This window comes from Nothobranchius furzeri, chromosome 12, assembly GCF_043380555.1.
Source record: "Nothobranchius furzeri strain GRZ-AD chromosome 12, NfurGRZ-RIMD1, whole genome shotgun sequence".
NCBI lineage: Eukaryota > Metazoa > Chordata > Actinopteri > Cyprinodontiformes > Nothobranchiidae > Nothobranchius > Nothobranchius furzeri.
Genome location: NC_091752.1, coordinates 63,017,485 through 63,045,408, shown reverse-complemented (window position 1 = coordinate 63,045,408; position 27,924 = coordinate 63,017,485). Strand labels below are relative to the sequence as shown.

Below are 27,924 nucleotides of genomic sequence, written 5' to 3'. Positions count from 1 at the left end.
AAGTCGCAGGACCAGCCAGACTATGAAAAAAGTGCAACTTATAGTCCGGAAAATACGGTACTTAATAATCAATAGACAGCTCATCCATTTACTGATATTCTGATACTTTTGCTGGAGGTGGTCTTACAATTGGCCAAGTATGAAGCAGGTTTCTAATCCATATTCAAGTGTTGATCTGCTAATCTGAAATTACATTTAACCACAGATAAAAAGAAACAGTAACAAAGGCTGAAAAAGACTCCGCTGACTGCATTTGTTACGGCTTCACTCATGCAGCCGATTAATGAGCAGAAAGGAGGGAGCACAGTTGAAGGCGGTTTTACACCCCGGGTGTGCGTGTGCGTGTGCGTGTGTGTGTGTGTGTGTGTGTGTGTGTGTGTGTGTGTGTGCCACCAACACTCACTCACCTTTGTAGACGTTGAGCGTGATGGTGCGGACAGCGATGCGGACCATGCTTTCTGGGTGGTTGAAAAACTTAATGGCTTCGGTGTACAGGGCAAAGTCATTAGTGTGCTGTGTGTGGGGAGAGAGAGAGGAGGCGCCGGTGAGCAAGGCATCACACCGCCGTGCTCAGGCCACAAAGGACACCAGAGAGAAAAGGGACACAGGACAGTGCCATCCTTTCATAACAATCACTCCACTTTCACACATGTAACATTTTAAACAAACCTGAATAATAAAGTCATGTAATGGAAACAACAAACAGCCGTCTCTCTGTGTGTCTGGGCCTGATCCTCCACCCTGCATTTCCTCAGTTACTGAAACCCCCAAGTGGAGTTGAATTAATCACTCAGAAGTCACGGCAAAAGAAGAAATCTGATCCTGAAACCAAACTCAAACCAACGGCTCTGAGGTTATGCTGATGATACTAAGTTATATTTATCCATTAACCCTATTTACCTAATCGGTTAGGTAGATTACAGGCTTGTCTAGAAGATATAAAAAATAGGATGACTCCAATCCTTCTGCTTTTAAATCAGGGCAAGACTGAAGTTCTCATCTTTGGACCTTGGCATTAAATTAGTCTCGAGAACAAAGTAAGGAACCTTGGTGTTATCTTCGACCAAGACACGTCATTTCAAGTCCCACATTAAACAGGTTTGCAGGATTTCCTTCTTCCGCCGGGGACACACCGGCCGCGGAAGCGCCGAGAAGCGAATCGCTCACAAAATTCGGCAGCTGCTCGCCGCAGTCGAGGCACGCCTCTGCTCAGCTGTAGTTTTTCTTTTAAACACTTGGTGTCCTCCATTTCCTCTCTGCCTTTTCTCAGCTCTTTTCCTCTACGTTTGAGTGTGTGTGTGCGTGCGTGTGCATGCGTGCGTGCGTGCGTGCATGTGTGTGTGTGTGTGTGTGTGAACCTATGGTATGAGTTGTTTCGGACAGTTGAATCTCTTGGAACCCGCTCCAATTCTGCAGCTGAATCCTAGCAGTTTCTTTCGACATGGGTACGTAAATAATCATGTTTTTCGGGGGTCGTACAGCTCCTTGTGTTTCTCAAATTCCATAATTCATTTAAAGTCATCCATCTTAACTGCTTGCCTCAGACTTTCTGCCTCTCTGTCCTGTTTGCTCCGGTGAAAAGACACCCAAAACCACACCCCCCTTCACGTGGTCACACACGCACACAAGCTCGATGTGTGTGTGTTCGTGTGGTTTTTCTGCAGTGTCTGATTACGAACACATTTGACTATTGCGGAATTTTATTTTGAAATGCTTTATTTTGTTAACTTTACCGGCCTGCCTCTTATGTCTACGTTTGACTTCCTGCCAGAATTGACGTGATTCACCCGCGGCTCGCGAAAAAAATAGAGCCGACGCCGAAATGATCGCTGCACGGCGCGGGCTGGAGCGCGCCGGCGCGAGGCGATTCGCGGCGCTTCGGCGGCCCATGTGGTCTATAGAATAGCTTAACAAGGGCGCCGAATGAAGGCGGTCACATTTTAGCGGCGCTTCCGCGGCCAGTGTGTCCCCGGCGTTACACCTCCGGAATATTGCTGAGATTAGATGCATCATTTCCAGGAGTGATGCTGAAAAACTAGTTCATGCATTTATTACATCAAGACTGGATTACTGTAATTCTTTACTCTCAGGAAGTCCACAGAGTCTTCCGCTTGTCCAAAATGCTGCAGCTAGAATTAAAAAGAGAGATCATATCTCTCCTGACTTAGCTTCCCTACATTGGCTACCTGTTAAATTCAGAATAGATTTTAAGATCCTTCTTCTCACAAATAAAGCTTTTAATAATCAAGCTCCATCATACATCAGTGACCTGATTGTTCCATATGTTCCTAACCGAGCCCTTTGCTCTCAGACTGCAGGTTTACTGGTGGTTCCCAGAATATCTAAAATTAGGATGGGAGGCAGATCTTTTAGTTATCAGGCTCCTCTCCTGTGGAACCAGCTCCCAGCTTTAGTCCGTGAGGCAGACACCTTGTCTACTTTTAAGACTAGGATTAAAACATTTTTATTTGATAGGGCCTATGGTTAAAATCTGATGTTGGCCTAGATATGGACAAGTGGGGGAGTAGAGGGAGGTGGAGTGTACAGTCGGTAAAGACGGCTCTCCCTTGCCCTGCCTCCAACATGCCTCCATCTAAAACAGCTAGGTTATCTAGAGTTATCTCTGTAGTTATGCTGCTATAGGCTTAGACTGCTGGAGGATACACTGACCACTTCTCACACTCTACTACTTTCTTCTACTATCTGCTCTTTAACTGTATTATTTCCTGCTATTTCAGCTGCTAACTTTATTTTCTCTCTAAGTGTTTTTCTCCCCAGAAGAAGCTGCAATGATGTTCTGCTGAGCTGTGGTGGCCTCATGGAGGGGGCCATCGTCTAGCACACTGCTGCTAACCACTTAAACATTCTCCCTCTCTGGATAATAACCTTTTGCTTTCCTTGACATTGGATGTGCTACTATGTTTATGTTTATTCACTTAGCAGACGCTTTTATCCAAAGCGACTTACAATTAATAACCTATAGGGCATGTTGTGAACTGTGGGGAAAACCGGAGTACCCGGAGGAAACCCACGCATGCATGGGTAGAACACGCAACTCCACGCAGAAAGGCCGCAGCAGAGTTTCGAACCTGCGACCTTCGTGCTGCGAGGCAACAGTGCTAACCACTGCGCCACCATGCACTACTAGTTTACCTGTTTAATTATAGATTCACTAGCATAAATACAATAAAGTTTATCTCTCGCCAAATAGAATATTTATTAAGAAATCACAATGTAACCATAGACACAATACGTGGTGTGTGTGTGTGTGGGTGCGTGCGTGCGTGTGTGTGTGTTCTGTCCTCTCGATCCCCAGTGAGTCATGGTGGATGACTGCTTATACTGAGCCAGGATCCTCTGGAGCAGGGGTGGGCAACTCCAGTCCTCGAGGGCCGGTATCCTGCATCTTTTTGTTACTTCCCAGTTCCAACACAGTTCATTCAGCAGCTCATCAAGCTCTGCAGAAGCAAGCTAATCTCCTGCTGATTGAAATCAGGTGTGTTGAAACAGGGAAAACAGTAAAACATGTGGGATAGTGGCCCTCGAGGACCAGGATTGCCTGCCCCGGCTCTGGAGGTTTCTTCCTGTTAAAAGGGAGTTTTCCTCTCCACTGTCGCTGCATGCTTGTTTAGTATGAGGATTGCTGTAAAGACTCTGAGACTAATCAGCGACTCGATGCAACCTGCTGGTTCCTTACATAGGAAACTTTTTACTAGTTGGCTTAATAATCTGAACTGTTTAGGAATGTTTATTATGTGAAGTGCCTTGAGACGACTCTTGTCATGAATTGGCGCTATATAAATAAACTGAAATGAACTGAATGATTCTAAAACTGGCACTTGTGCTTTAATGGCAGCAGTAAAAAGTAAGTTAATGGTGCCATCTGGAGGACAGTAAGAATCAAGTTGGGATCTGATTTTAAACTAATTACAATAAACTGAACGTAACTAGTGATCAATGTTGTTGAAGAAAATTAAGATTGCAACAGAAAACGCTTGAAGACTGCCAGCCAAGTTACACCTTCCTTCATTTCTCCAACAACTTTTATGAAGTAGTTGGAGCCAGCAGAAACGTACAAAGATGGTCTGGTTTGGTTTCAGGAGCATTGATGCCATTAACAGTACACCGAAAGCTTTCCCCGGTGCACACAGACTGACAGAATGAGCTGAAAAACCCGAAGAGGGGGTCAGGATGATAAAGAGTTAGAATCTATAACCAGACATACAAACACATCACTAGAGATACTTTTAAACTTTAGAAAGTTAACTTCTCTGGAGCTCATCTGAGTCGTCGTGTGAGTTTGGCGGTAGTGCCTTAAAGCTGCAGTCTGGAATTTTCAGGAATTATGTACGACATTTGTAGAAACCTGTAAAAGTCTTAACCTGTGCTTATATAATGCAGGCAATATGACAGTTGTTTGTTTTTTGCTAAGCCCGCCCCCTGTCCAATAGAGCTCCCTGCTATTTGAACTGAGCGCCTCTCAGCATTAGCCAATAGCATTAGGCCCATCGCAAAGCACGTCAAAAATGGCGATAAATGTTTGGTTCAACATTTCCATCCGTGTCATACATCAACTTTTTGTAAACCAGCTCTGTTTTTTACGCTCTGTTTTTGACCAATCAAATGTAGCCCTTCTGATATGCAGCCAATCAGATGGGTCCGTTCACATAATACGCCCGGCCCCTACGTAGACCCTTTTGGAAAGCAACACACGAACATTAGCGGCGCCGTTCCCTTGTTCGTCATGCTGGCTCAGAGCAACGTACGCACTTTGCGCTGATGTTTCTGGAATCAGCGCTGCTTTCAAACGTGAACGCGAGTCCGCTCGGTGTCGTTAATCATTTTTACCGGGCTGACTCCGACTCCTGTTATCCCGATGACGATAATATTTCGATATATTGTGCAGCCCTAATGTGATCACTTGTCTCTTGATTTTCTCCCACACCCACGTCCCTCTATGGCCTCACCTCATTGTAGAAAAAGTGCACCGTGTGGTTGTTCAGCTTGAGCGACAGCGTCTTGAGAAAGGAAATATAGTACGCCATGATCTCTTCATCTGAGAAGTCGAATTTGTGCACGATGATGGAGTTGACGTGGTTGTTTGACAACAGATAATCTGTGAACAGATGAGAGGATTACAAACGCGTCAAATGAAGGAAAACCATGTATAATAATAATAATAATAATAATACATTTTATTTAAAAGCGCCTTTCAGGACACCCAAGGTCACTTTACACAAAACACGTAATAAAATACAATAAAACAATAATAAAACCCAAAGAAGAAAAAACAGAAACATTTAAATAAAATCAGAGGTATCTATGCCAACCATGTAAATAACCCACATCAAACCCAAACTCATCATTTAGAAACACATTTTTAATCAGACGCTCTTTAGGACTCCTCAAACTGAAAAACAAACCATTTCAAAGACAAACACCTCAACACTCAGTCAACAGTTTCACCATCTGTTCTAAAAATAGCAACGGCTCTCCCCGGGTCTCTTAAGGCCCCGCTCTACTCAGGAAACGTCGCTGAATTTGACAGCAACGTATCTTTGGAGATGATGGTTTCCTAGCAACAAGACAGAACAAATCCAGAGCAAGCTTGTGTACAGAGAAGATGTTTACACTTGTGATTAGCGTTGCATTATTTATGAGACATATCTCAACATAAAATGTCCCGTTAAAGAACAGAGGAGTTAAATGACCTGTATTTTCCAGGTGTCCACTGGGTATCAGAGGGATTCGTGCATTTCACTAAAGAGTTTTATCCACATCTGTCCAGTAGCTCATGAGAGATGCACAACTTAACACACAAGCTCAGGCAAAAACATTATACTGTGACTAGAATCTACAGTATAACTCAATGCTTATAATGAACGTGAGAGCATTTAAACAAAAATATGATGACAAAGGGTCAAAACCAATTGTAAGTGAGGAAATCTGTGATGAGTTAAAAACTGCACACTGTACAGATGAAATCAATCCAAAAGCAGAGATGCCACTGATTTAATCCGCTGCTGAAAACCTCGGGAATGTCTTAGCTGTTTTCCCCTCAAAACAAGAGATCAGAACCAAAATGACACAAAGACCCCCGCTGCTGTTAGATTTGGCTCTTTCAGTGAGTTATTATCGTTACTCACATAGAGAAGTCTCATGGCTGATGTTTTCAAAAAGTATGTTGAGGGTCTGAAGCAGCTGAACACAGACGTAGCGACCAGATTTCTGACGTAGGATGTTTAAGAAGAAGACAAACATGTTCTTCTCCAGGAAAAAGCTGAAAACAAAAACAGGGAAGGGAAGAAAGGTCCAGGGAAACAGGAAAATGTTGTCTTATGCATGCAGACCTTTTCATACAAGCCTCAATCTTTACTTGGGTCAACAGATTTCACCTGGGTCCAAATTTGATTTTCAACTAATCATTTTATTCAGTTCAGAACATAAAAGGCGACCGCTGCAGTTGAGTGTTTTCACTTCCACGCTGACTCTGGCAGCTTTTCCTACGCAGCCTCTGTCTCCTTATGGTACCTTTTTAAGTTCAGGACATTATTCTTCTTATGTGTGAAAAAGGATATACTAGTACAGTGGCACAAGGTTTTTTTCCCTTCATTAGAGCTGCACTAATGATGGCTTTTTCTTTCCATTGTGCTCGTTTGTTCTTGTGTTGCAGACTTGGCTCAAAACAAAGACACTTAAAGTGAATTAAAACTTAGAAATCAGCTGTTCTGGAACCAAAAACTCAATTTTCACACTCAGACTTCACAAATAGTTTCGTTTCAAAGGTTCTTACGCCTTTGCATTAATCAAATTAAAGGTCGAAAACATCTGTACACATCTCGAACCTCTTTTCTGTAATACTCTCCAAAGATGTAATCAAATGAACAGATGATGCTTCAGCTCCAGTGAATGATTCGGATACATAACAACAGCATGAAACTGCTGACTGGGACTCACTCAAACACTGAGCTGTCATTCTGGTCGCCCCAGATGAGGATCTCCGTGATGGTGCGGATGGTCTCGACCAGCAAGTTTCGGTTGTGGTCTGTCACCGTGGTGTTTTTGGTCAGAATGTGGTACATGTACCTGGTAAATGGGACATTTATGGGGGACAGGTTAGACACAAGACATTTCTCGTTCATTTTGAGCACTTTTTTTTCATACTTATCAGTAAAACTATAACCTGTAGTGCTGTAGAAACAAATCTAGAAGCTGTTGTAATGTTGGCAGAGGATGGTTCGGGGTCTTGCTAAACACCCACGCTTGACTAAGCCTCCGCCTCTGTGGTAGTCTTGCTTTGCAGAATGTTTGAAAACAGCTGTGTGCAGCCTTAAAGTGCGAAGTGTGTTGCTAATATTAAGAGACTGGCATTGACTTTATGGTTTCAAATGACAAGTATGCTAACTAGCATCTTTATCTCGCCAGCTACAACAAAAAATAACAGAGAAACAATGAATAGCTTTATTATTAATTAAAGACCGACTATATCTGCTTTCATACACTGTCGTGTTTTAGCCGTAAATAACTTAGCTAACGTCTGTGCCGTTGTTTACCAGTTACTAAAAGCTAAATTAGCCTACGTGACGCTAACTACTCACTTCAAATGGTCCAACGAATGGATGTTTTTCGCTTTTCCTTGTCCTCCAACCCAACTCCGCGACCGACCAAACATGGTTGTAGGTTTGAGAAAATATCTGTTCTAAAAAAATTTTAATTTTATAATCTGCATTTACCCATATCACCTATTTAGCCGATACCGATATCCTCTTAGCATACAGTGGGTGACAGGCGGATACGGCAGAAAGGTGAGCAGCTCTTTGGTATCTTGGTGTTTTCTGGGAATTGTTGTTCCGTCGTCATTAAACAGTCTCGAAATCAAACAACAAATGGGTGAATAAAAACTACATTTTCTTTTCGTTGATAGTGACGACTAAATCAAGCGACAGTAACTTCTTACGTACGCGTGTGACAGCTTTTCAGCCAATCAGAGTAGAGGCAGCTAGTTTGCGAGCCAATCACGTTTGAACAGTTCAGACGTCGCTTTGTGGTCAGCTCTTTCTGCAGGCAGTTGGCAAAAATGTAAAAAAAAACAATGCGGCATATATCCGTGAAGACTTAGCGAAAACCAGCATGTGTGTATGACTATATATTTTGTTATGCATTTTGAAAATGTTCTAGCCCTAACAAGCTAATTTTAGTGTTTTTCGCCAGTCTGCGTGGTGTGAATTCCGCTAACGCAGATAACCAATGTCAAGTATGCGTCGAGCTAGCTAGCTAACACCATTTCAATCCTGACCGACTCCGACGGATATAATTAGCAATGAACGTGACGTTCATGGGTCTTCTTGCTTCCCCGTTGTTTTCCTGCGGACCGTATAGATAGACAAATCGCCTTTGAAAGGCATCCTCGTCACTGTTGCAAGTCGGGCCGAGAAGAAATGGACGCCCGAGTCTCTCCGACATAAACAGATCTCCTGGAGCACCATCGACAGCATCTAGTCCCGCACAAGACCCCGAAACGTGTCTTTCTGTTTTCTATGACACACCCAGTTTATGCCCAGCTGGATTCGGTGGAATCGCTTCTGGACGAGTTCCCATATATGTTGTATTTGGGCCTGTTTTTTGTCAACGTCCTCATCCTCTACTATGCCTTTCTGATGGAGTACATCGTGCTGAATGTGGGGATAGTGTTTCTGCCAGAGGACATGGACCAGGCGCTGGTGGACCTCGGGGTGCTGTCCGAGCCGGCCTCTGTGCCCTACGACGCAGACACGGAGCTGGATGTGTTCGAGGGGTATCTGGAATGACGAATCGAGGCGTGGACATGAAGAACCCTGTTAGAGGGGATGCAGACTCTCAGTCACATATAACGGTAAAAAGTAAGCAGTTCGCGTCTTTTGGGGGGGGGTTAAATACAATGGATAAAGCCAGCCTCCACTCGCCGATTCACGGTAAAGTGAGCCCTCACTTGATTTTGCTAGGCGCTTGCGTTCACAGCTTTACGGTAAAAGCTCGGGCCACTGTTTTTCAAAATAGAAGCCCATCTCAGAAATGTATTTTCTGTCTGCTTATATGAAAAAGACTTAAATGGAATTCAAAAGTTACAAAATTTTATTTATATCGCCATTTTAACCACTGTTTTTCAAACTAAAAGCCCATATCAGACACTTAATTTCTGTCTGATAGTTTAAAAAACGTACACAATGGAATTCAAAAGTGACAAAATTACATTTATTTTGCCATTTTAACAAGTTTTTCAAAATAAAAGACCATCTCATAAACGTGACTGATTTTTTTTACTTTAAAAATGGAATTTAAATGTAAACAAAATTATAGTTATATCACCATTTAAATCAGTTTTTTTAAATGAAAGCCCATAATCAGAAACCTATTTTCTGTCTGATTATTTTTAAAACTTAAAAAATGGAATTCAAAAGTTACCAAATTATAGTCATATCGCCATTTTAACAGATATTACAAATGGTGGAAATGCCTAAAAAAGGACTGTGACAATCCTTTTTAAACATGTTTCTCTATAAGTCCATAGTGATTTGATACTATATTACAATTCGATGACCTCTCGTTTTTCCCGTGAAACTTCATAGAAAAGCTTATTTTTATTAATAATGCTTCCAAAAACCTACACATGTTACATAGAAACAAAAGTGACAACATTATATTGTATATATATATATATATATATATATATATATATATATATATACATACTTGCAGCAGTGACAAGGCACAGTTTAAATACTTGGATCAATACCAGAGGCGGCACTGGACCAAGGGGGGGGGGGGGGGGGCATCTACACAAATGATGGCCACCTCATTCCCCCTACAGCCAGTTTTATAATACATTATCAAGTTCACCACAAAATCCACTTTTATTTACAGTTTTTCCAGACTTCTGTATTCTATTATTTAAAAAAGTTTAGTCTAAAAATTAAAAACAGGAAAATTCTAATTTAAAAAGATTTTTCACACGGCTCTGAGCTTTTCACTGGGCTTTAACTAGTGGGGGGTACAAAACTCCAAGAAAACCTAGTTTATTTAGTTGGAATACAATAAAATATTAATTATGACACATTTTGTGTCAAAATTGCAAACAATAACAGTTCTTATTCCAATGTAGTGGCAAGGTGTCGTAATTATGTTATTTGTTCGCTATTTGTTGTCTAAAAAATTTCACACTTAGACGTCTTTTTTTTTGTTTCTAGTCATTCACGGTTTAGTCTCACAAGTCAGCAAACTCTCCTAAGTGTCTGGGTAAGGGGTCACAATCCGGACAGAACTCTGCGACTGACTTGATGAAGAATTTATTTAAATTGTTTGAACATGTTGATGCTTCCAACAACTCTAGAGTCGTGTCGTCCCACAGGAGGAATTTGAGAGCCTTCGCAAATGATTTGGGACGTTTTTAGAAACTCCCTCTTGAGTGCTTCACAGCCAAGGAAGAAGCTGAGATTAAAACAAGAAATGGCACCAATGTTGACTTAAAGTTAGTGTGTAGTTTCCTGGCTCTAGGGGGCAGTACATACACACATTTTAGAGTAGCTTTACACCAAATTGTCATGACTGTTCCCAGTTTAATAAAACATTACAGTAAATGTTGAAACCACGGCGTGACTTCCCAGACTTTGATGGTCCTTCAGGAAATTCCATCGAGACAATGCAAAGCTGATGGCAGTTTCCTGGCGCTGTACTTTCCAGATCTGCTCGAGGTCCTGCGCCTGCCGATGATGTCATCATACTGCGGCAATAGGTAGCCTAAGTCACGTCCATCTCCTTCTGGACCACGGGTCCAAGGAAGAACGAAAAAATGAATGCAAGTCAATGGGGCTAAAAGCACTATTTTATAATTCTGCTTGTTTTGTGCCGTGGGTTTCACATATGATGTCTGTGAATTTTAAACACACATTTTGATACCAAGAACACGCTTATTTTCAAAGGGGGGGGGGGGGGGGGGGCAGGAGGAGGCAATCGCTATTTTAGGTTTTGTGTGAAAATAAGTCCAGGACTACAAATGCGCTTCACGAAAGTGACGTCATCGAACCAGACACTGAGATAATTTGAGGGAAAATGGCTGTAAGTTCAGCTAACGTCCCACAGGAGGAAAGAACCACCATGAATCTGGTCATGTGGTAAGTAGCAGCTACGTTAGGGTAGAGGAGATTATGTGGTGACGTCACATATACGACATGCCGATTTCTGGTGTGTAGTCATGCTAATTACAAACTTTTACAAGCTGATAAATCTCAAAGTATGTGACTGGCGTGGTTGAAACACCCATCATTTCTTTTCATTTAAATTGCAGTACAACATGTGTGTGATCCAGGGCGTAAGGCAAAGCGGATTAGAAAATAGCGTTTTTAGCCCCGTTGACTTGCATTCATTTTTTTATTCTTCCGGGGACCCAGGAGCCGACTGGAAGGGGAGGAGACTTAGGCTCCCTGTACCACTCTGCCAAAACAAATTGTATCTCCTTAGATTGTTTCGGAAAGAGTCCAGCAGTTTTGTTATTAAGTTCGTGTTTCTTGCTACCTAAATGTTTTTGAACATAAGTCCCTTAAGTCTTATATCCAGCCAGTCATCTTGTGACGTCATAGACAGGCGCAGGACCCCGAGTTGGCCAAAAGGAAACATGGCGTCCACCTAAGACGTTAGATCCTATGTACTTTAGACCGGATTTTTATGGTTATATGCAGTGATGGGAGTAACGCCGTTTAAGTATAACGGCGTTACTAACGGCGTTCATTTTTAGGTAACGGAATAATCTAATTACTTACTTTTCCCACTGTTGCAATGCCGTTACCGTTACTGGGGACGGAAGGTTGTGCGTTACTATGTGCTTGTCGAACGTTGAGCAACAGCGTGAGGCTTTCTGACCGCCACACTTCAGCTGCAGCCAGGGAGAGAGAGATGTCGGTAACGCACTTACAAACACGATGATGATTGGCCGGGTGGGCGGAGACCCTCAGTGTTCTCACTGTCTCTGTCACTGCCTGCTGTAGACCCAACAGAGTGCTGATGGGAATAACGCCGTTTAAAATAACCACGTTAATTAAAAAAAACATTTCTTTCATTAACGAGCAAACTAATTAATTACCGTCTTCTTTTAACAAAACGATAGTTTCTGTTACTGATAAGGAAATGTGTGCGTTAAGCAGCGCGGTGTGTTGAAGCTGTCATCAGCTGATCAGGAGCTAAAGAGGTAGATGTTTTCATCCAAGCGCATCATGGCCCGTGAAGAACGAGGAAGACATGATGAATAGTCTACGGCTGCAGGTGTGGATCTGCAGCCGCGAATCTGCGGGTCTGCAGCCGTGCCCTTCTTAGCGTGACAGCGGGACGTCCCGAAGGTCCGCTCACCTGTTCACCGCTCAGACGTCCTGATCTTCTACCTTCCTAGATCATCCAGCTGTAACCTGTTTCTGATCATGTCTTTAGTCCCGCTGTAACGCTGATGCATCAGTCTCAGCCGTCATGGAGCTCAGGTGTTGTTAGAACCACCTGTGTGTGTTTACCACCCAGCTTCAGCTCTTCTGTGGTTGGGTCTGACCCACGTTAGTACATTTAAGTCCTCCATTAGGCTTGTGCCTCTTCTAGTGCCATTTTAAAGGATTTTATTTATTTATTTAACCATTACTAGATTACCAGCAACAGAAATGCTACTAAAAACACACAATTATGTGAAGCTGTAAAAGTTAAAATACTGTGCAAAATTACATTTATTTCTGTAATTTAAGTAGACTGAGAGACCATTTAAAGGCTCGGGAACCTTTACAGGTGTTTCTGTTTGCAATTTTAAATTTTAGCTGATTGGGGTCTTGTTAAATATCACACAGTGACCTTTTAATAGTCTAGATAAGTGTAATGTTCCTGTTAGTAGTTCCTCCTGTTATGTGCTTATTTATTTAAATTATTCAGGTTTATAAAAAACATTTGGACATACATTTTATTTTGTTCCAGTCATTAGTCATTTATATTTCACTATTGTAGTCATTTATAGTAAATTAAGTAAGTTCAATTAACCCATTTTTCTTGCATTCCTTAATGAAAAAGTAACTAAGTAGTTATTTTTCTTGATAATTCGTTACTTTTATAATCTCGTAACTCAGTAACTGAGTTACTTTTTTGACAAAGTAATTAGTAACTATAACTAATTACTTTTTAAAAGTAACTTTCCCAACACTGGTTATATGTTACGAAGCCACCAATGATTTTCAGCGACTGGACACCATTTTATTCCTTTTCGACAACATTTTGATGGATACTTCCAGAGATTAACGGTAAAAATAAACATTGTGCTCTTTAAATCCAAAGCTGATTGCAATTTTTGACACAGCTGCTACAAACTCCTAAACAGCATTTGTTTTTGGTGCGACCTCACTTATCCATCCGTTTGGAGACGTCTTTGGTCCATATGTTTTTATGCCCTGGCATGAATTCAAACATGTTTTGTCGCTGTTCTCAGGTTGTGTCGTCACAAAGAGCTGACCCGAGGAAGGTCGACCGTCCCAATGGGGACAAAGGACTATCACAGCTGTGGCGTTACCGACTCTTATTTGGGACAAAAGGAGCAACTATGTGCTGCACGACTCTAAAGTGTTTCCCGTAATTTGAGGGATGCGTTATGCTTCTCATCCAGCTGCCCGGCATTTACACCAAAAAGCTTTCCAGGCTATGTTGGACTTGGCAGCAAGCTCCACAGACTCATCAGAACTTGTCTCTTGTGTTCCAGTGTCCTGAGACTTTAGGGAAGAACGGGAAGACAACATCCCCTGTAAGCATGTGGCACTCCGACAACAGCTTGTTTTTATATTTGGACTCTGAACGCAAGCTCGCACATCCTTGAGGCTTAAATCAGAAAGTCTTTTGAGGTTCTCCATAATGAATTTCAGCTCTCAGTAGCAATGGCAGGACAGGATATCACTGGAGATGGAAAGGAATTGAACTTTTCTAATTTGCAGCAAGTTATCAGCCAAATATATTGATATATTTTTCTTAATAAATTATTTTTGGCAAATTAGGACAAACAATTTTGTGGAAAACCTCAAAAGACGTGCATGAGATTTCTAAAAATGCAAATTTTTCTGTCGGTTTTACATGATTTATGACTGAGAGACTCAGTGCATGATGTTTTTACATAGTTAAAGCATAAGCTCTGAACAGCAATAAGAAATGTAAGATGGGTGATCGGATAATAAGGAGACCTCTCACATTTAATGACTGAATGGATCCTTTTTGGGTTTGAATGTACTGGACATGCTGCAGGTCTAGGCAGAGGACGTACAGCCTGACTGAAAACCTGTTTTTAAACAGTATTTTCTTTCTTTACACTCAATATGCTGAATGCTCTGGACATTGTTTTGGTTTTAATTCAAGAAATTGAATATTTACACATGCATGTTTCACTCTGAAGCTCTAGGTCCAAAATTTCCTTGCCTGACTCCATTATTATTATTATTTTTTTTTTTTTTTTTGGTCAAACATTTTAATCTTTCTTTGGATTTAAAACCTACTCAGCTGAGAGGGCAACCAGAAAGTAATCCAGTGTAATGTGATGTTCAAATGTTGTTTAAGGCAAGAATATTGACGTATAAAGTTCCTGATACCAAACTGTTACCATAGTTTTATACATTTAAACAATCAAAACACTAAAAGCTGTTTTGTTTTATTTCAAAATGCCATGAAGCAACATTTTTTATAACAAATTTTTGCAATTTTTTTGGGCACGATAAAAGTTGCTCGCAAAATAAATGCTCAGGATACTGCTTATTAATTATTGTAAATTTGTAGAGTTTGATCAGAAAGTTATGTAAATGGTTCTAATTGGTCAATAGTTTTTGCATATTTTTGTTAATAGATTGACTAAATGCGTAACATGTTATTTTTATTATTAGTGGCCGTTTCAGACGTTCGTCTGCAAACTAATACGAACATTTTAAAGTCAAACCTGGGTTTTGGATAAAATGTGAAAAAAATGCATTTTACAAGGAAACAATACATTAAAGTAGAAACATTTATTTTGAATTGATGTCAACAAAATGTTGCAATGTGAAATTACAAAGTAGCATCATTTCTGGTTATTTTACAGTTTAAATCTTTAGAATTTTGTGTTTATTGACTCCGAACTGCAGTCACGTCCACATCTACACTGTAGCAGCTGTATCCATTCGCTGAACCTTGTGCCAGTTTTATTTTCTGATCCGTATTTAATAAACTTTGAGTGCCACCCATTGGTCCCTCAGTGACTCCACTGTAAATAAATGTTCTCATGTTGTTGCTGTTACTTGATTCGGTCACAAGAGGAAGCCGGTGGACCACAATGGTTCTAGTGGCAATGCAGAAAATACATGGCATGATGTTTTATGAGTGGAAATTCAAACAAAATTATTTTGAACATAATTCATTCCACAGATTAGTGCAATCATTATTATTATTTTACAAAAGAGGTATTTAGAATCATCCAGGATGCTATCGTTGGTTAACAACAATAATTTGATTTGATTATAAATGAGTGCATTAAAATTTTGGGTGTAATGCTTGAAAAACAAGACGGGTAAGTCGTTTAACCGCGAGGAAGCTCAAACATCTCCGTGTTCAGAAAGGTCAGTCTGTGTAAACGGGAACAGAAAACTACAGCGGGAGGAAGTGAAAAGTGGGGGGCTGTGGGTGTTAATAAAGCAACTGGTGTGGTGGAAACAAAATAAACGTGTGACAGAAACATAAAAAAAATTAGGTTTATATAAAAAAGTATCAAGTGAGAAGAAGTCCATTTTAGAGCCAGAAATATGTTCACACATCACAGCAAGTCTTTATACATTATCTACAACTAGACGTGTTAATTAAAATCTAAGTTATTGTGCAAATTTGCCTCTTAAGTTTATATAAAACACACTTGGATAGCAGCTCTGTGAATCTGCTCATAGCTCTAATAAAACAGGCAAAATCAACCTGATGAGTGAAGCAGCGACTGCTCGTCGTAGTGCAATCTCTCTCTGTGCGCATGTCACAGTGCACGGGCTTCAGAACACCCAGCGTGTAGTGTTCACACGCATGCATCAGATCCTAGATTCATGCAAAGGCAGAGAAAGGTCTTAATGCCAAAGGATGCGGCTATCCTGCTGCTGAAGTCTCTCGAACATGCCGTAAGGAATACACTGGTTCCACATCCTGCAGTGAGACGAGGCAGAGCGAGTCAGCAAAAGACAGAGAGATTTATTATCAGGAAACAGGACCAAACAGCTCACCTCAATGTCTTCATTTTTGTGCAGTTTTTCAAACTTGCTCCCAGAATCTGAGCACCAACGTCTGTCATCTTGTTGTACTTCACACTGTTGGACACGACGACAGGAAAAGTGGGCTTTTCGTGCAACTTCTGTTGTTTTTGTATTAAGGTTGAATAAAAACTGTAACGCCAGCATAAATGTACTGCAGCGTGATTGATCTGCAGTGCTGTAAAAATGCATTTAATGTCATTACAGCGCTGCAATGTCAAATCTGCAAAACAAGTTCGCTTAAAACATTTTAATGCCTCTTAGCGTCTAAAAACCTCAGCCAATAACACGGCTCAGTCAGAAAGCAATTGAACAATCTAGTTGTCTGTGTCAAAAACAAAGCACCACACTTCTGTATTTATTTGGTGAGAGGTTCTCCGCTCAATAAAGTCAGAGAAGGAGAAACAGCCGGCTGCTACCACTTCCGACTTTAGGACAAACTACCAGAGTCCCAAAAAGAAAAACACCAGTTGAAGTCACGGACAACAAAAAACATATGGATGTAGAAAAGGGCAACTGGTGTTCATCACTCTCTTGTTTACTCTGGAAAAGTAATCCCATATCGGGGGACGTGGTAGCCGACGGGAGGGGTGAGAGTTCCGAGACCGTGTTTAAAAGCTAGCTTTGCAGATTAGCCACTGCGGCTTTAATTGTGATTAACTATATTATTTGGAAGTGTGAGAAGCCCCACCCAGACCCAGTTACTATCAGACCTCTAGAAGAAAGAAATCGCTTTAATAGAACTTGTCTGACAACATGAAGTTGGCTAAAACACCTCAAAAAGCACAACATCATGCAATGCTCCAGTGGTGTCTAATTGTAGTCTCTAGCCAAACCGTAGCAGCAGCAACATATTTTGCTCTGCAGGTTGATTTAATCACAGTCATAGTAGCCTCAGCAGGTCAACCATTGGCTTAGCTAATAGCAAGTCGGGCCACTCACAGCGCAGTCTGTTGGCGGGCTTAGCGCCTTAATGGTAGAACTTTATTTCTTTTGCGATGACAGCAGAGCTGCGACAGACGGAGCAACAATGATAGCGGTGGCTCTGGACTTTCAACAATTTAGACTTGGGGTTTTCTTTAAAACACAAGAAGTACTTCCTCTACAGCATATAGCAGACTGTCCCGCTGACTGATTTCACTGCTCTGATAGATCCTAGCGCAGACTGTTTAAAAGACAAGCCTGTGAGTCTGCCAATATGAATGAGATCTGTCTATGAGACGTGGATGGCTCACCAGGCTAGTCCAACAAATTTTAGAGTTTTTTTCTGCATCAACACACCTGATTTTAACCCATGGGAGATTAACAGGCTTCTGCAGAGCTTGATAACCTGCTTAACAGGTGATTCAACCATTGAATCAGGGAAACAGCTAAAACATGATGAACGGTGGCCCTTAAGAACCAGGGTTGGATGTGACTACCCTGTTCTGAAGGAATTCAAGAACCAAAAGAATCCTGACCAACATCTAAAACATTGCCATTCTCATTTGATTTGAGCTAAGGTCAGAGGTCATGATTGAAGAGTTTGAAGACTGAAATTTATACTGACCAAAAACAACACAAAAGACTTTAGAGTAAATATTCTGTGGCCTGACGAGACTAAAGCAGACCTTTCTGGAAGATGTGTGTCCCGTTCTATCTGGAGTAAAACTAACACTGCACTTTAGAAGAACTCCATAGCAGCAGCCCAACATGGGAGTGGTAGTGTGATGGTTTGGGGACGCTTAGAATCTTTTTGCTTCCTCAGAAACATGAATGTTGGATCAGAAAATCCTGAACAACACGAGGGACTCACTACCACTTATGAATACAGACCAGATGGCCAGACTATATATTTGCATGTAAAGGATGGCTTGCCGGGCTAGAAATTGTTTTTTGATCTGAAAAATCCAAGTGTGACAAAAAATAGAGGAAATAGTCATAAACTCACTCAAGCTCTGTGAGAGACGCCATGTGTGGGAGGACAGCTGCTAAACTCTCTGCACCTTCGTCAGAAATCACATTGCTGTAAAGACTGTAGAAGAAACAAAAAGTGAAATTAGGCGCCTTTTCTCGAAGGATACCACTTATAGTTGCTGTGTAGGCATGTGTGTAAAATGAACCTTAAACAGTGGAGTTTGGGTAGCTCTTTAAATGTGAGTGCTAGCTTCTTCACTCCTTCATCTCCTATACAATTCTGCGACAGACTGAAACAAAAAGTGAGAAAATGTTTCATTAATTACATAAAAATAAAGATGAAGATGTGTTTAACAGAAGGAGGAAAAGATCAGCGTAAACTCACTTTAGTATCTCCAGAGAGCTCAGAGTAACTAATGCATCGGCCAGTTTCTCTGCTCCTTTGTCCCCAATCTTACTCTTCTCTAGACTGAAGAATGCAAATATTAATGCCAGTTTTACAAAGGCACAATGTTTTACTGTTTATTAAAATGAAAAGTAAAGTTGTGAGCACTCACTCAAGGTGCTGCAGGTTTTGTAGTCCCGGCAGAAGGTCCCAAAGCTTGGGGAGAACCAATGGGCCGTTTTCTGGGCCAAGCCTGGGGGAAGAAGGATGATCAGACACTAGAATAGCACAGCTCCATTAGAAGTCTGGAAGTCTTCTAGACAGCTTTTCTTTTGTAAAAAACATAAACGATTACTTGGTAATTTCAGACTTTTTGGTCATATAATACATAAATCTCGTTCCGTCTCGTCTTCTTCCGCCTATCTGGGTCCGGGTCGCGGGGGTAGCATCCTAACTAAGGAGTTCCAGGCTGTCCTCTCCCCAGCCACCTCCACCAGCTCCTCCAGCAGGACCCCAAGGCGTTCCTGGGCCAGTTTGGAGATATACTTTCTCCAACGTGTCCTGGGTCGACCAGGGGGCCTCCTGCCGATAGGATGTGCCTGAAACACCTCCGTGGGCAGGCGTCCAGGAGGCATCCTAACAAGATGCCCAAATCACCTCAACCGACTCCTCTTGATATGGAGGAGCAGCGGCTCTACTCCGAGTCTCTCCCGAATGTCCGAGCTCCTCACCCTATCCCCTAAGGCTGAGCCCGGCCTCCCCACGGAGAAAACTCATTTTGGCCGCTTGTATCTACGATTTTCTTCTTTCGGTCATTACCCAAAGCTCATGACCATAGGTGAGTATTGGGTGGTAGATCGACTGGTAAATTGAGAGCCTTGCTTTCCGGCTCAGCTCCTTCTTCACTACAACAGAATGGATCAGCGTCTGCATCACTGCAGATGCTGCCCCAGTCTGCCTGTTGATCTCCCGCTCCCTCCTTCCCTCACTCATGAACAAGACCCCGAGATACTTGAACTCCTCCACTTGAGGCAGGATCTCTCTCCCAACCCGGAGTTGGTAAGCTGCCCTTTTCTGGTCAAGAACCATGGTCTCAGACTTGGAGGTGCTGATCCTCCTCCCAGCCGCTTCACACTCGGCTGCGCACCTCTCCAGTAAGAGCTGTAGGTCAGAGCCTGATGAAGCTAGGAGGACCACATCATCTGCATAAAGCAGAGAGGAGATTCTCCTGCCACCAAACTCCACACCCTCAACACCACGGCTGCGCCTAGAAATTGTGTCCATAAACGTTATGAACAGGAGTAGTGACAAAGGGCAGCCCTGGCGGAATCCAATCCTCACTGGGAACAGGTCCAACTAACTGCCGGCAATGCAGACCAAACTCACACTCCTCTGGTACAGGGACTGAATAGCCCTTAGCAAAATACCATCCGCCCCATACTCCTGGAGTGCCTTCCACAGGGTGCCTCTGGGGACACAAGCCTTCTCCAAATCCACAAAACACATGTGGATTGGTTGGGCAAACTCCTATGAACCCTCCATCACCCTTGCAAGGGTACGGAGTTAGTCCACAGTTCCACGGCCAGGACGAAAACCACATTGCTCCTCCTCTATCTGAGATTCAACTATCGACTGGACCCTCCTCTCCAGTACCTTGGAGTAGACCTTTCCCGGGAGGCTGAGGAGTGTTATCCCCCTATAGTTGGAACACATCCTCTGGTCCCCCTTTATAAAAACTGGGACCACCACCCCGGTCTGCCACTCCACAGGAACTGCCCCTGATGACCACGCAATGTTGCAGAGACGTGTCAACCAAGACAGTCCTACAACACCCAAAGCCTTGAGATACCCAGGTAAACCGTGAATACAAAATGAGTTTCCTTAAGGGAGTGGCCAAACTCAGTCTTAGAGATTGTGTGAGGAGCTTCAAAATTTAGGAAAGACTTGGGAGTGGCTGCTGCTCCTCCCCATGGAGAGGAGCCAGTTGAGGCAGGACACACTAGAGGGATATCTTCATGTTGGCCAGGTTACACCTTGAGGTCAGACTGGTTGAGCTGGTGAATGTTGCTGGGGAAAGCATGTTTTAGGCCTCTCTGCTAGGACTTGCTACCCATGTGACCCAGATAAGTGGGCAACTATATATGAATGAACGTTTAAAAATGTGAAAGTTGTTCACATGTTGCAGAACCTGAGTAAACTTTCTAAAAGCCAACTATAGGACTAAAACTCTGGATGCTCAGCGCTGATTGGCTCGGTTAGAATTCTCAGGGGGTGGGGCTATTTGAAAAGGAGAGTTCCCAGACCCCTTCTCTGTGCAGAATTAAACAGAGGAGGAGTCTGGCAGGCCAGGCTAAGACAACATAGCCCCTGTCTTTCAGATATGAATGGGACCAGGCAAGGACTGTACCGGATAGTCCCACCCAGTTTGTGAGCCTATCAAGGAGTATGTTGTGGTCCACAGTAGCAGAAAATGTTTACAGAAACACGACTTCAAGGACGCCATCAGGACTTTAACAATCACCTGAGAATTTCATCCTCACTTCCTGGTTCATTTTTTACTTTCCCCACTCAATTTTAATTTCTGTATTTTATTTCCTCCCAAAAATAACACGCAACAATGTATTTCCCATTGAAAATGAATACAGCTACAAAGTATTTCCCCCTGCGGTTACAGCTACTTACTCAAATTCCAGTTTGAGCAACTCCCTAACTGCTGGCACCCCGTCTGCCAAGAAGGAATCTGATTGGCTGGAGCTGCAGAGGAGCAAAACAGCTTTTTCGGTAAACAAATACAGCAAAAAATAAATAAAAAACCACTCTCTCTGCATGTGACTAGTCTCACCTCGCTGACAGCTTCTTACGCACATGTATGCTGACCAGTTTTTCCAGGTGCTCAATGTGACACACTTGTGTAGCTTTCAGAGGATGGATTTTGAACTTGGACACTGCTCCTTGTAGGAATTCGTCTTCACCGCTCTGCTTCAGCTGCTCCCAGAGGGTGATGACATCAGCAATGCACGCCCTACGAAACACACCAACACTGGGCTTTAGAGGAAGCATTTTAGCTCATGCAACCTTTTATGTGACCAATCAAAGGTTTTCACTTGTATCGGTCATCTGCAGTGAGATGTGATGAGTGATCAGTCTAAGACTGGAACTCAATGGATGCTTAAAGTTAGTAATTCACATCAGGAACAGCTTGTCATAGCAGCCCGTAAAGGCTGAGAGAAACCGTGAAGCCTTGTGCTGGAATGTTGGTGGGGAGCCTTTGGGTCTTCACATTCATGTGTATCTTTCTTAGATATTTAGCTAGGATATATGAACAAATGAACATAGACATTCACTATGGGTATGGGTTTTGGCTTCTGAGAGGAAAACCTTAGTTTGAGGCAGGAAACATCTTCTCAGATGATAAGAAACCAGAATGTTTTCAGCAAAATGGTCTAAACTTTGTAACACTGAACATTTATGGCATTTATGATTCTTGAGAATGTTTTATGTTAGTATTTAGCAAACTAACTTAAGCATGGGCTGCAGCTACTGACAACAAATTACAATTGGGGATTTCTAATATGTCAAGATGTTCCTGAGAGTTTTCATTTTCTCAAGTAAGTTGCGAGGCTTCGTTGTTAAGCTGACTTCCAGTCAACTGCATGACAAACGTTAATAATGATAATAATAATAATAATAATAATGCATTGAACTTATATAGCGCTTTTCTAGACCCCCAAAGACGCTTTCACACACTCTCACATTCACACACTGCTAGTGATGGTAAGCTACTTGTAGCCACAGCCGCCCTGGGGAGGTCTGACAGAGGCGAGGCTGCCATTTGGCGCCGTCGGCCCCTCTGACCACCACTAAAACAGGCAAGTTGGGTGAAGTGTCTTGCCCAAGGACACAACAGCAGGATACCCCTGGCGGGAGCTGGATTCAAACCCGTGACCCTCCGATCATGAGGCAACCCGCTCTACCACCTGAGCTACTGCTGCCCACGTTCTCTCAGAATAACCAAAGACAGTCTCGAACTCTTCTCAGTTTCGGTTTTGTGAGTCTAACCAAGACCATGTACACTTGTAGCCCACAAAACAAAGATATTTTTGAACTGTTTGGCCTGTCATCCACATGAAAGTGAAGGTATACGGCACCAACAACGATTCTTTCAAAAAGTCTGATCAAAGTGAAGATTTGCAAATTCTCTGTTGTCAGCATTTGCTTGTGTTCGTACATGACCACGGTTTTTGGTTTCACAACATCAATGGCCACAATACAAATGCTCTGCGTGACCTTTGGTTAGATTTCTCACAAGTTCAATTACTGCTCTATGTAGAAGACCACAGACAAAGAGCAATGTTAAAGGCGGTTGTTGCCCATCAACTAGTTATTTGCCAAGGCAAAACAATGATCCTTTGCATGTCGGTCCAGGTACGCTCCATTGGATGCTCCTCAAGCCCTGCCAGTATTGCTGCTGACCAATCACAGCACGTTTATTCAGAAAAACATTGTATTGTTTGTTTTTTGTTTTTATATTTTATGTAGTTCGCTGCCCCGTTGACTGACATCCGTAGCAGTCCAATCACAGCGGTCTATTGGTTTGGTGGGCCAGTCACAGCCAAAAGTTAAAGATTGTGGTTTGCACACTGATTTGGAACAAGTCAATTACAAGTCATTAGGTAATGGTAATGGATTTGTTGGACAAATTACCCAAGAGTCTAAAACAGATAGTTTGAATGAAACTGACTTTTACCTGTACGTGTTGATGTTGCTGAGGCCCACCAAATCTCTAAGTCCACGGATCTGTATCCCCGAGTCCTCCAAATCCAGACAGAAACTTCGAACTTCAGCTCCACCTCGCTTGAGAGCATTCTGCACGATGAACGTTTCTGGTGGGCTGAGGGGAACTCCACGGAAAGTCAGGCGTTCAGGAAGATTTGCTGCCAGATGGTTCAGCATTCTGCTTCCAGTCTCTCCGCAGCTCTCTTCGTGTGTAAAACCGGTTTCGTGAACGTAGTTGCACAGCTCCAGAACCTGAGCCGGGCTCAGATCACTGAAGGAGAGGCCTTCTAAGTGTTTGGTCACTAAAGCCTGCTTGCTAGCCACCATGTCTCTGAAGACGGTCTCTGTGTACGAATGGAGTCTGTTCAGTTCTGTCCTGCTTTGGAACAAGAGTCCAACTGCAAACCGCTGAGTGAGCTCAAACTCCCCCCTTTGAGGTTTTCGGCGGGCTTTTGCACTCGTCTGGAAAGGGAGAATCTGGAGAAAGGAACGCTCTGGCACCGTTCTGGGAAAACAGAGCATGAGCGTTGGTCAGGAAAATGGAGAAACGGTAACAAAGGTGAAAAAAGAGAAACTAGAACACATGAAGAATTTTCTCTTTTACATTTCCTGTAACTGAAAGAGGAACCTTTTTCACTTTTGGCCAAGTCTGTCAGCCATTTTTTGTTTTCTTTGTTACGATATCCCTTTATTTTAAGTCCTAATTAATGCACAAATTTTCTTCTTACCTTGATAAAGACAGGTGAACAGCAGCCATGAAACTCCGAAGGAAGGAGTTGGCCCACAGCAGAAGGTCACCACCATCATCCACAGCATTAATGTCCATCTCTTTTACTTTTTCCTCTCCATCCTCCACTCCTCCACTTTCATTTTTGTCTTCTTTCCCCCCTCCTTCCCCGTCTTGCCCCTCCCTCCCCCTTTTGTCCGTCTTTGTCCTCAGGCGCTGAGAGACCAGCAGTCCCGTCCTCAGGCCAAACTCCCTGAGTTTGGTTGATAGTGCTTGTTCTGCGGGAAGGATGGAAGAGTTTGATTTGTTGGATTTGACCCCCTCCCAGGCCAAAGAGCTGAGTTGGGACAGCAGCTCTTTTTCTGCTTCCTGACAGTCATCCTCATTCACCGTCTCTTGCTGTTTCTCCTGTCTTTTTGTTCTCTTAGCTCTTTGGGCACATCCAGCTCCTCTTGAGCTCGTCGAATGACTTCTTAGAGACCTTCTTGCACGACAACTGTCTATGACCTTTGATTGCGTTTCGTGTCCTGATTGTTCTTCTGTTTGGCTTTCATCAGGCGTTCCTGCACTTCTGTCTCTTTCTATTTTCAGACATATAACTTGATGACAGAGGCCGGTCAATGTTCTTGGTAAGGCCTCTGAACATTTGGACCGTTCTAAAACCGTGCACACTAGGTGGCACAATCCAGGGTTCCAGCAGAGGAGATTTAGATAGCTGCTGGATTTCAAGTGGTCCACTGCAGCATCTCTGAGCTCAGAATCAGGGAAGTACTTCGACAAGTACGTCTCTATGTGTGTTGTGGTGAAGCCAGACAGCTCCAGAAGGCTGTCTGCTCGCCGGAGTAACTGACTGGCAGCACCTCTTGGCCGGGTAACGAGTAGAAGAGTGCAACCTGGAAGCAAGACCCTCTGAAGGATGGCTGAGAACAACTGCCTTATTGTGAAGCTCTGCAACTTGCTGTCCTTCTGCAATGACGTCACTAATTCTTTTTCTAGAGTCTGGAGCAGCATTTCATAGTCCCGCAGCTCCTCAAACCCATCAAAGATGATAAGCACGCGTTTAGAGGCTGCAAGGATTTGAGCGTATACGCCATCAAGGTCCGTGCAAGGAGAAGCAAAGGAGGAAACGCTGAGCAGAAGTGTCTGGAGACTATAGACAGGCTCTGTTAGAGTCAGCTGTTTCCCATCTAATACAAAGACAAAGTCAAACTGGGGGGTGCGGTCTTTAGACCAGTCGAGACACAGCTTCTTGATCAGTGTGGTTTTTCCCATGCCTGCTTTCCCAAAAAGCAAAATGTAACGTTTGCACTTGTCCTCATTTAGGCTTGAGAAGATCTGAAAAGGACAAATGCATATGTACCAGTAAGGTGCCGGGAGCTATTGGATTCAGAAGCATGCAGAGATCGTTTGAAAGACAACGGTAGAATCCGCCCTACGACCGAGAGCCATCAATGGAGCGTTCCCAGACTAAATAATGTATTTATATAGTCTGGCTTGTAGACATTTTTTTAAAATCTTTTATTTTCATTTATTGACATTAAAATAAAAATACAGTTAGAACTAAATTGCTGCAAGCCAAAATGAAAAAGGGGACAGAAAGAAGAAAAACGTATGTTGTCCTCCCCTTTTAACTAAAATAGCATTAATACAAATGAAATAATCATATGATTCTTAAAGAAATTGAACAATATAGTTCCTGGACCTGTTGGCCGACAAAATCTCAACCCATGAATTTGAGAAAAAAATAGAAAAAGAAAACAATTTACACAGAAAGAAGCATTAAGTTACAGATCTATATACATACATATATACACATACAAGCACCTACTGGGTTATTATTTTTTTCCTTTCATCCCCCCACCCCCTCCCCTCACACATTTATGTAACGGATCTATATAAGTTAATCGTTTTATTTTTTATCTCTTTTTTGAAAGCCAATATTGTTTTTGCATTCTTGAGTTCAGTATTCAATTTATTCCACAATTTAACTCCATATACGGAGACACAATGTTCCTTTACGAGTATCCGATGTCTAGGTATGTTAAATAATTCATGTCCCTTTAAATCATATTTGCTATGTCTTTTTGAAAATCGTTTAATTAATCCTGCAGGTATGTTCCTTTTGTTTGCATTATACATAAATTTTAAAATATTGTAGTCCACCAGATCATAGAATTTTAGTGTGTTTAATTTAATAAATAATGGATTGGACGGATCTCTGTAGTTGCTCCTTGTGATTATTCTTATTGCTTTTTTCTGTAAGATGTAAATGGAATTTGTGTAAGTTTTATATGTTGTTCCCCAGATTTCAATGCAGTAGTTCAGGTATTTAGCTGCTACATTTTGCCCACTCATTTTGGAACAAGAGTTCAACTGCAAAACATGGACATGGATTGTCCATAACTAGGCTTAGCGTACTGTTTTGCTAAAATATAGCACATCCCCTCTTACCTGACTGTGTCCTACAGAGTTTTTTTGTCGATCGATGTCTCCAGTGATGATAAGTTCCATGTCCAAACATTTATTTGTGTTTTTTCCCAAGCGAAGAATCTCTCTCCTGATCACTTGAACATCGACGTAATGAGAGGTCAGGGTCAGGCCCGCCTCAATAGCCTGACTCCTTTCAGCCATATGTGCTTTGTATTGTTGTATGTAGTCCTTTACACCCTCTGGAGAACAAAAACAAATGAATACCAAAACACAACTTTGATTAAACAGATTAAACTTCCTGAAACTTACTTGGAATTTCAACAACAGTGGGATACTTTGGTGGTTCCTTGCAAGGCGGCAGCTCTGAAATGGGAAAAATCAAGTTTATCACCTGGCATTAGGAGAACAAGTACCCACATAGATGAAGAAATAAGAGAGATCGTGATGCCCACCATTACAGGGGGAGGGAGGCGAGGTGTAACAAGGAGACATGGCTTTACTGGCTGTGTCTGACAAAGAACCAGGGGGGAACGAACTCATCAAAACAGGCGCAACAGCACCGTCCACTATGAACACAGGAGAAAAAAAAAACATTAAAGAAGAGGATAATTCGTAGTAATTGGAGGCCTGCACATCTGCACACAGATTCATGCACAATTCAACTTTTACTCACCTGGAGAGTGTGGTGGTACTTGGCGCTTGCAAGTTGGTGGAGTGGCAGGGACTAAAGAAGAAACAAGGTTAAATACCAATTTGCAAATGCTGTTCATCTACAGTAATTAAAGCAAAAATCTAGATAAATAGCTCACTGCAGTATAGACAATGCAAATGCAAAAGTGACCAAAATAAGGTGAAAAAGAGGTGTTAGTCAAGGACCAAATCATCACAAGCAGTGTTAGTCTTGCTAGGTGTACAGCTGCACTTATACTCAAACTAACCAGCCAACAAGTCAAACCCAAGCACTGAGCCATGAGGAACCCCAATGTCAAGCAGGTGTCCTAATGAGCAACAGCCTGGATTTATTTCATGTACGTTTTTTAAGTAAAAGTTGTGCTGTTTGTATGTTCGAACGACAACTTTTCAATCTCCGAATGTTAAAAGGTCGAAATGAGAAAATGTGCTACTGTATCCTTTACATGAAAAACTGTCACCTTTATTCTGATATACAAATAATCTAAGATTAAAAAAAGTATATATTTTTTATCTTCTATGTTTGAATTCTAACATCAACATAAAACCAGACTAGGGCTCAAGAAAATTCTGATCCGGACAGCCCCGGGTGGGAGTTACCCACATATGTCCCTAAGATCTGTATGTTGATATCAGGGACGAAATTTTGATTTCAGAAGTGGGGGGGACACAGCAGGCTTGTGCGGATTTGGGGTGGGGGGTGTTATGTAAAGACCCCTTGACACGTCACGTGC

General features: G+C 42.3%; 3 protein-coding genes across 9 annotated transcripts in view; 1 reads left to right on the top strand and 2 right to left on the bottom strand.

Moving 5' to 3' along the window:
• clec16a (C-type lectin domain containing 16A) overlaps positions 1–7,867 on the bottom strand; it is a 76,165-nt gene extending 68,298 nt beyond the window's left edge. For all 5 annotated transcript variants that reach the window (XM_054750657.2, XM_054750661.2, XM_054750658.2 and 2 more), the window contains exons 1-5: positions 7,599–7,867; positions 6,958–7,086; positions 6,147–6,280; positions 4,968–5,116; positions 408–513 (exon numbers count right to left, since the gene is read on the bottom strand). In XM_054750657.2, the coding sequence (XP_054606632.2) occupies positions 408–513; positions 4,968–5,116; positions 6,147–6,280; positions 6,958–7,086; positions 7,599–7,672 (592 nt within the window). In that variant the 5' untranslated portion in view covers positions 7,673–7,867. The remainder of the gene's footprint in view (positions 1–407; positions 514–4,967; positions 5,117–6,146; positions 6,281–6,957; positions 7,087–7,598) is intronic.
• A 32-nt stretch (positions 7,868–7,899) lies between these two features.
• Positions 7,900–15,245, top strand: dexi (Dexi homolog (mouse)). Of its 2 annotated transcripts, none has more exons than XM_015945478.3 (2): positions 7,900–8,872; positions 13,481–15,245. In XM_015945478.3, exon 1 carries the CDS (start codon positions 8,538–8,540, stop codon positions 8,805–8,807), a length of 270 nt encoding a protein of 89 aa, XP_015800964.3. In that variant the 5' UTR covers positions 7,900–8,537; the 3' UTR covers positions 8,808–8,872; positions 13,481–15,245. The 2 variants fall into 2 exon arrangements, with proteins under 2 accessions (XP_015800964.3, XP_015800963.3); XM_015945477.3 differs by having other exon boundaries at positions 7,900–8,879.
• ciita (class II, major histocompatibility complex, transactivator) overlaps positions 14,470–27,924 on the bottom strand; it is a 29,695-nt gene continuing 16,240 nt past the window's right edge. For both annotated transcript variants that reach the window (XM_015945476.3, XM_070542812.1), the window contains 14 exons: positions 27,174–27,224; positions 26,953–27,066; positions 26,810–26,863; positions 26,522–26,739; positions 24,072–25,405; positions 23,315–23,848; positions 21,410–21,589; positions 21,250–21,321; positions 18,740–18,820; positions 18,568–18,651; positions 18,389–18,472; positions 18,217–18,300; positions 16,260–16,343; positions 14,470–16,182 (listed from right to left, as the gene is read on the bottom strand). In XM_015945476.3, the coding sequence (XP_015800962.3) occupies positions 16,107–16,182; positions 16,260–16,343; positions 18,217–18,300; positions 18,389–18,472; positions 18,568–18,651; positions 18,740–18,820; positions 21,250–21,321; positions 21,410–21,589; positions 23,315–23,848; positions 24,072–25,405; positions 26,522–26,739; positions 26,810–26,863; positions 26,953–27,066; positions 27,174–27,224 (3,050 nt within the window). In that variant the 3' untranslated portion in view covers positions 14,470–16,106. The remainder of the gene's footprint in view (positions 16,183–16,259; positions 16,344–18,216; positions 18,301–18,388; positions 18,473–18,567; positions 18,652–18,739; positions 18,821–21,249; positions 21,322–21,409; positions 21,590–23,314; positions 23,849–24,071; positions 25,406–26,521; positions 26,740–26,809; positions 26,864–26,952; positions 27,067–27,173; positions 27,225–27,924) is intronic.

Excerpts from the sequence above, each read along its gene's own strand:
- dexi (XM_015945478.3), top strand. The coding sequence starts at position 8,538 with ATGACACACCCAGTTTATGCCCAGCTGGATTCGGTGGAATCGCTTCTG.